Consider the following 8,349-nt stretch of genomic DNA (forward strand, 5'->3'; position numbering starts at 1 on the left):
AAACTCTTGTAAGCCGAGTGAGTCATCAGTCAGTGTGGACAGGACTTGGGTGGTGTTCATGTATAACTAACAGTAATCATACTTAGTATTAAGTGGAATGATCAGCTTTAAGTCACATTTCTTACAAACTTCACAATCAAGTATTTTTTTTTTTTACAATTGCATTTTGTATAAAAAGCTTTAATCTTGTGTACCCATCCTTCTCATGTTGTATGTTTTCATTGCATTAATTCTGAATGAAATATTGCTTTAAATATTTTTATTCCACCATCAGTTGCTTGCCATATGTCTGTGGTCCATGCTTCATCCGTTGTCCATCTGTCCTGCTGTAAACATTTCTTGGAGAAGTACTGAATGGATCATTCTCAAATTTCATGTGTAGGTTCCCCAAACACCCTAGGTTAAGTTCTTCTGATTTCGGGATTGAGCAGAAAAACAAGATGGCTGACAGGTGGTGATCTTATATGAAAATTTATCATCGCTATTTTGAGGTCTCCAGAGATCCATCGTGACCTTAATTTGTCGGACATTGTGGGGCAGGGCCAAACATTTTGGTTCTGATAATGGGCTGCATTCTCCGTTGGAAGTCATTTCATAATTATGTTGAATTCCCGGAATTTGCAGTAAACTCTTAAAATTTCCTTCTCCTTTACACCAGTTTTCTGCCCAAAATGAGGCAAAAATGCCCTATCACAAAACGGTGCTAAAAAACCCTGCCAAAAGGGGTGGAGAAGAAGAATGTCAGCTTCTCAACACCTGTGTGTAATTAGGTACTCTTCATGGATGGAAGGGTCTTATGGCGCTTTATCAGAATTATGAATTTGATGACATCAGGGCCTCACATTTCCCATTGTGGGTAAATTCATTATAGTTTATATAGGAAAACTACATTTTTGAGCATAACATGTTTGAATTCAAATGTGGTTAGAATCCTCAGCATGGGACAGTAATTTGTCTTAGGCACAGTTAATGTTTGCATTGTGTGTTTTGTGTAGTTCAAGATATCTTTGTTTACAAGTTAAACAGCATTGTAACTCAGTTGACCATTAAGGCTCTCCGGCCTCTTGTTTGTCAGAACCTGTATTTTTACTCAGAAGACGGTATTACCCAGGTAATTGTGGACATGGACGACATCCTCCGTCGTCCTTCAGAGATTTATTTTTAAGCGAGTGCGTGACTGGTTTTTTTTGTCAATACCAAGTGTGCACAGAACAAAGGTTTTATACCTGTATAATGCTAACCAAGCATTTCATGCACGATGATGTAAAATCAAAACTGGTTGAAATTGTTTGGAATTTACTACAGTGCAACTATGTTTAGCATGTGATGAAACTCTCACATGCCTGAAGATTGCTTAATGGAAGAAAGACAAACTGTTTTGTATAGGAAAACTATTCAGGAACACTGGTTGGAATGTGGACTGGAAATGGCTGGACATCGGGTTCCAACAGGTGATGGCTGGACATCGGGTTCCAACAGGTGATGGCTGGACATCATGATGACTGGATATCGGGGATCAGACAGGTGATGGCTGGACATCAGACTGGACTCATGATGACTGGATATCATTATCAGACTGGACTCATGATGACTGGACTCATGATGACTGGATATGGGGATCAGACTGGACTCATGATGACTTGATATGGGGATCAGACTGGACTCATGATGACTTGATATGGGGATCAGACTGGACTCATGATGACTTGATATGGGGATCAGACTGGACTCATGATGACTGGATATCAGGGGATGACAACTGGACTCATGATGACTGATATGGGGATCACTGGACTCATGATGACTTGATATCAAGATCAGACTGGACTCATGATGACTGGATATGGGGATCAGACTGGACTCATGATGACTGGATATCAAGATCAGACTGGACTCATGATGACTGGATATCAAGATCAGACAGGACTCATGATGACTGGATATCAAGATCAGACTGGACTCATGATGACTGGATATCAAGATCAGACTGGACTCATGATGACTGGATATCAAGATCAGACTGAACTCATGATGACTGGATATGGGGATCAGACTGGACTCATGATGACTGGATATCAAGATCAGACTGGACTCATGATGACTGGATATGGATATGGGGATCAGACTGGACTCATGATGACTGGATATGGGGATCAGACTGGACTCATGATGACTGGATATCAAGATCAGACTGGACTCATGATGACTGGATATGGGGATCAGACTGGACTCATGATGACTGGATATCAAGATCAGACTGGACTCATGATGACTGGATATGGGGATCAGACTGGACTCATGATGACTGGATATGGGGATCAGACTGGACTCATGATGACTGGATATCAAGATCAGCCTGGACTCATGATGACATGATGGATATCAAGATCAGACTGGACTCATGATGACTGGATATGGGGATCAGACTGGACTCATGATGACTGGATATGGGGATCAGACTGGACTCATGATGACTGGATATGGGGATCAGACTGGACTCATGATGACTGGATATCAAGATCAGACTGGACTCATGATGACTGGATATCAAGATCAGACTGGACTCATGATGACTGGATATGGGGATCAGACTGGACTCATGATGACTGGATTTGGGGATCAGACTGGACTCATGATGACTGGATATCAAGATCAGACTGGACTCATGATGACTGGATATCAAGATCAGACTGGACTCATGATGACTGGATATGGGGATCAGACTGGACTCATGATGACTGGATAAGGGGATCAGACTGGACTCATGATGACTGGATATCAAGATCAGACTGGACTCATGATGACTGGATATGGGGATCAGACTGGACTCATGATGACTGGATATGGGGATCAGACTGGACTCATGATGACTGGATATCAAGATCAGACTGGACTCATGATGACTGGATATCAAGATCAGAGACTCATGATGACTGGATCATGGACTCATGATGATGACTGGATATGGGGATGACTGGACTCATGATGACTGGATATCAAGATCAGACTGGACTCATGATGACTGGATATGGGGATCAGACTGGACTCATGATGACTGGATATCAAGATCAGACTGGACTCATGATGACTGGATATCAAGATCAGACTGGACTCATGATGACTGGATATGGGGATCAGACTGGACTCATGATGACTGGACTCATGATGACTGGATGATGGGATATCAAGATCAGACTGGACTCATGATGACTGGATATCAAGATCAGACTGGACTCATGATGACTGGATATCAAGATCAGACTGGACTCATGATCAAGATCAGATCAGACTGGACTCATGATGATGATATGACTGGATATGACTGGATAGATCAGACTGGACTCATGATGACTGGATATGGGGATCAGACTGGACTCATGATGACTGGATATCAAGATCAGACTGGACTCATGATGACTGGATATCAAGATCAGACTGGACTCATGATGACTTGATATCAGGATCAGATTGAATGATCAGTTCACCACTTGCTATAATCATACCTCATTATATACAGTATTGACTGCAGAATTCTGCCATTTTATAATGCACATCATTTTTTTTTATAGTGGTTGACTTGTTCTGGTTGTATTGTGACCATATCAGTCCTGTATTTGGCTAGGTTGTATCGTGTGCAGGTGGAAGAAGTCATATATATATATAGATATTAAATTCAAATTAAAAACCATCCATATGTTATGATTTCTGGCAGCTGTACAATAATAGCATTAACACGGTGTTTTGGTTGCCATATAAACCCTGATCCATCATCGCTTCTGTAAGTCTGAGAAATCTCATTGTTTGTCCTGACTCTACATGGTAGGTGTTCTCCTATAACGGGTATATAGTAATACTTCAGGAATATTTTACATCAACGAAATAAAAAAAGGGCCGTGTCTTTTACCTTTAATTTTTCTATGCAGTGCTACCTATTATATTTTCATGTCATTTACTTAAAATTAGTCAACGATGATTACAATGTTTTGTTCACTGATCAGTCTGTTGTGCTGTAGTACCACTTTACGAGATCACTGTGTGTTAACAGATCAAAGTTTTGTGCTGTAGTACCACTTTACGAGATCATTTTGTGTGTTAACAGATCAAAGTTTTGTGCTGTAGTACCACTTTACGAGATCACTGTGTGTTAACAGATCAAAGTTTTGTGCTGTAGTACCACTTTACAAGATCATTATGTGTGTTAACAGATCAAAGTTTTGTGCTGTAGTACCACTTTACGAGATCACTGTGTGTTAACAGATCAAAGTTTTGTGCTGTAGTACCACTTTACGAGATCATTTTGTGTGTTAACAGATCAAAGTTCTGTGCTGTAGTACCACTTTACAAGATCATTATGTGTTTACAGATCAGAGTTTTGATTTAAAGATGTTATGAGATAAATTAATTCTCATGGGTATCAAGAGTCTTATACCATCTGGAACAGACTAATATTATCTGACCTTCAAAAAAGGGCCTATTTAGACTCATTTATCACAAAGACATCTGCGTTTTAGAAATTATACGGAATCATCATTACATGTACACTATATATATTTTTGCGGCCGGCTAACATTATACCAGTTTTCTTCATGAAGATGTAGTGGTCCAATATTTTACTTATATTTTTATGAGAATTTTGGATTGGATATTCACTATGCAATCACATGATCATGAATAAATTTGTTAAAGTGAATTTCATTGTTTTCGTTTTTATACCGCCTCTTTGGAAATGAGGGATTTATAGAATGTTAACTTCTGTCTGTACAGTCTGTCCAGAATCTGTTTTGGGGGATTTCTTCTATTTTATTACAGATTTAACAGTAAGAATTGTAGGCAGAGCTCAGAAAACCATGTCATGTAGAAATTGGTTACTGCAACCTAAAAGCAATTTTTACATTTCTGATTTTTTTCTCTTTTATCTTATGTGTGGAGGCTTTCTTATTTCAATCGTCCAGGTCATATTTACCAAACTATTTTGTGTAGAATCTACCATCCTTTATATAACAGATACAGGTTACTTAAAAAACATAGCCCATTATAGACGCTGACCACTATACCCTGTTGAAGACAATTAACAAATAATCTACCAGGACGGAAACAGACTGTTCTGGACATGGTTCATTGCACTGCTGACCCTGTTACAGAAGCGAGTGACCCTGTCCTAGACACGGTCCATTGCACTGCTTCAAACTGACCATAATAATGATTGATTTCATTTGAAGTTGTAGTTTTTAAATAAAAACAAGCTGAATTAGAGATAACACATTCAAATGAGTTTAAAGTGACTGAGAAGAAGAAATAATGTTTGAAAGATTGAAAATGTGCTAAAAAAAATACTACAACATAAACAAAATATGAACAACATTTAATTCAAGTAAACAAAAGTTCTAGCTAAACAATGTATAAAATTAATACACTTGTACAAAGAGTTCTGTATTCTGCTAATAAATAGAAAAAAAATACAATATACATACACAAACACAAAAAACTAATAAATAATAAATACGATAAATCACAACAATGCATGTCAACTTATCACAAAGTATGGTTTGGCACAATCAAGGGTTACAAAACATGGAAATCTTCTCAATGGTTTGTGAAGGGGGATTGTTCTCGGTACAGTTTAATTCATTCAAATAGTGGCATGACTCTGGATATTCACATGTACTTGGTTTTACTTTAAAATTTGACACTGAAAACTTAAAATATCAATTTTGAAATCTATGCTCCGCCTCAAATGGTTTTTAATTATTTTTATCACCTTGGATTTTCCTCATTCCCTCATATGTTTTAACAATTAAGGCCCCTAGCATCACTGACAAATCTTAGAAGGATGAAACAGCTGTTTGATGTAGCTGAATTCATTGTTTGACTCTACTGTATCTAATTCTGAATCTAAATGTGGAAAAGTGTCTTTGTACAATCTTTTCAAACTTTGACCTGGTTCTTGGGGCCATGCAACATGTCAGTTGAAGCTAGCATTTTTTTTTTTTTTTTTTTTAATTTTTCAAAAACTTTTTGGGAAACATTACAGACAATTAGTTCAATTTGTCTTTAAAGGTAAGGAGATTTTGCTTTCTGTCTATTTGACAGTTTGCTGGGCGGCAGAATGAGACATTCAACAGAGAGGATACTGAATAAAATTTGAGATGTTTAAAAACAGGTCTTACATCAACACAAGGATTGTGTCCAGGCTTAGTACAAGATAGGATTCCAAGGTTAAAACACAGATTAAAACTCAAACAGTTACCACAATATGCGTAGTTCTAACCAACAAACACAACATAAACCTGCACCAAAATAAAATAGGTTAATCTATAAACAAAACCCTTCCAGCACAATAAAAACTTCACTGCTTTACTACATGTTACAGTGTTCAGAACAAACACAACTGATCAGAACATACTCCACGACAGAATGTATATACACATGTACAACTGGTGATAAATGTACATGCCAGTCCTAAGTCCTGAACTTACAGAATTTTCATGGGACTCTAAGCGTTTCTGGAAATGCTTGAATCTTACATTGAGGGACCCATTGTTTTTAGCAATAAAGTTGAAAAGTTATAATGAAATACATTGTAGATTGATCACTGACAACTTGTGTTAGGGGAGATTACCCAATTTGTGCCAATTAAAATAAAAAAATATCACAAGTAGATACAGCAACAGTAAATATATCATAAACAAAATGTGTTGTATAAACAAACAAAGCAGGTTTTGGTAAAAAAATTAAAAAAAAAAAAAAGAAAAAAGAAATGAGTACCACAGCAGTAACTCAATGGACGGGAGAGAAATTACAAAGAACAGCACTCTGAAAGGACTATTTAATACTGGCATAACACCTTAATCAAGTACAAACCTTAAGATGAAGATGCTCACAAAAAAATTGTAGTTTAAAGCTCATCATCAGTAACTGGCTCCTGTTATACGTATCTTATGACAGGTAAAAGTCATTTAATGTGAAATTACAAAAATACTAGAAACAGTTGGAGTTTGAAGGAAAGAGATTTTGCTGTGTATATCTCTGAACAGTATATATATGTTTACAGTATCTGGTCCTTTATAATTACTTTAAACATCAATAACGAGCATGGAATGTGGAATTCATAAGCAACACATACTTCAAAGGGAGGTAATAAAAACATTGGTAAAAGTCTTATAATTTGAAGCTTTAGAAGACATGATGGATGGAATTAATAAAAAGAAAAATCATCCCAATAGGGTTGTTAACTCAAGCATGACAGTGTCTATATACAGTGTCAAAGAAAAATCATCCCAATAGGGTTGGTAACTCAAGCTTGACAGTGTCTATATATAGTGTCAAAGAAAAATCATCCCAATAGGGTTGGTAACTCAAGCATGACAGTGTCTATATATAGTGTAAGAGAAAAATCATCCCAATAGGGTTGTTAACTCAAGCATGACAGTGTCTATATAAAAGTGTCAAAGAAAAATCATCTCAATAGGGTTGTTAACTCAAGCATGACAGTGTCTATATATAGTGTCAAAGAAAAATCATCTCAATAGGGTTGTTAACTCAAGCATGACAGTGTCTATATACAGTGTCAAAGAAAAATCATCTCAATAGGGTTGTTAACTCAAGCATGACAGTGTCTATATATAGTGTCAAAAAAAAAATCAATATCAACATAAATCACACAAGCAAATCAATTTGTACATACATCAACAATGAAGATGGATGGAATGGCAACAAAAGACCACAACAATGATGATAACACTTAGTAAAATGCTACACCAAAACAAGGATGGACTGGTGTGGTGAGTTGACTATATCTGTCCTTACACCACAAAACCTTAAGTCTTCACTCCATACAGTATACACCCATGTCCTGACACTGTCAATTTAAGACTAATATTTATAATAGATAATTTTTTTACCTATGTATCTATGTGTCAGCTTCATTTGCCAGATATTAACTACAGTTTCCTCGCCATATTTACTTTCTTTATATGCTCAACTATTTGTGTTATTTGTGTAGTGATAGATAAACTTAAACCTGCTTTTCTTCGTACGTACAGTTAATGTTAACAGCGCTGCAAATGAAGAGCTTCAATGGAATTTCTAAGAAATTCATAAAATATGAAATGTGCATTCCAAATGATTTTGCTTATCACAGTAAAAGAAGAACTATTTAATGAATGTAGCAAGTATTTAATTCCACATTTATAAAGAAGAGAGGTAACCTGGCCAAAAAGTATACACGCCAAGTTGATCACCCAAGACATCTCTTCTATACGGTGGCAATAATGAAAGAGTTTACAATCAAAACTACACATGACATAATTATACAACCTAATATTTTTAACATTTTTAGAACCTGAGGAA

The 8,349-nt window shown here is 36.6% G+C and overlaps 1 protein-coding gene across 1 annotated transcript; it reads left to right on the forward strand.

Annotated features, from left to right (window-relative positions):
* The first annotated feature begins 2,404 nt into the window (after positions 1-2,404).
* On the forward strand, positions 2,405-2,746 carry LOC132558537 (uncharacterized). The gene has a single exon (XM_060223113.1). It carries the CDS (start codon positions 2,405-2,407, stop codon positions 2,744-2,746), a length of 342 nt encoding a protein of 113 aa, XP_060079096.1.
* Positions 2,747-8,349: the final 5,603 nt, after the last annotated feature.

Source organism: Ylistrum balloti, unplaced genomic scaffold, assembly GCF_031769215.1.
Source record: "Ylistrum balloti isolate Yb309-2 unplaced genomic scaffold, AGI_CSIRO_Ybal_v1 Utg370794, whole genome shotgun sequence".
Lineage (NCBI taxonomy): Eukaryota > Metazoa > Mollusca > Bivalvia > Pectinida > Pectinidae > Ylistrum > Ylistrum balloti.

What these genes read in the sequence shown, in the direction of transcription:
- LOC132558537 (XM_060223113.1), top strand. Translation starts at nt 2,405, where the DNA reads ATGACTGGATATGGGGATCAGACTGGACTCATGATGACTGGATATGGG.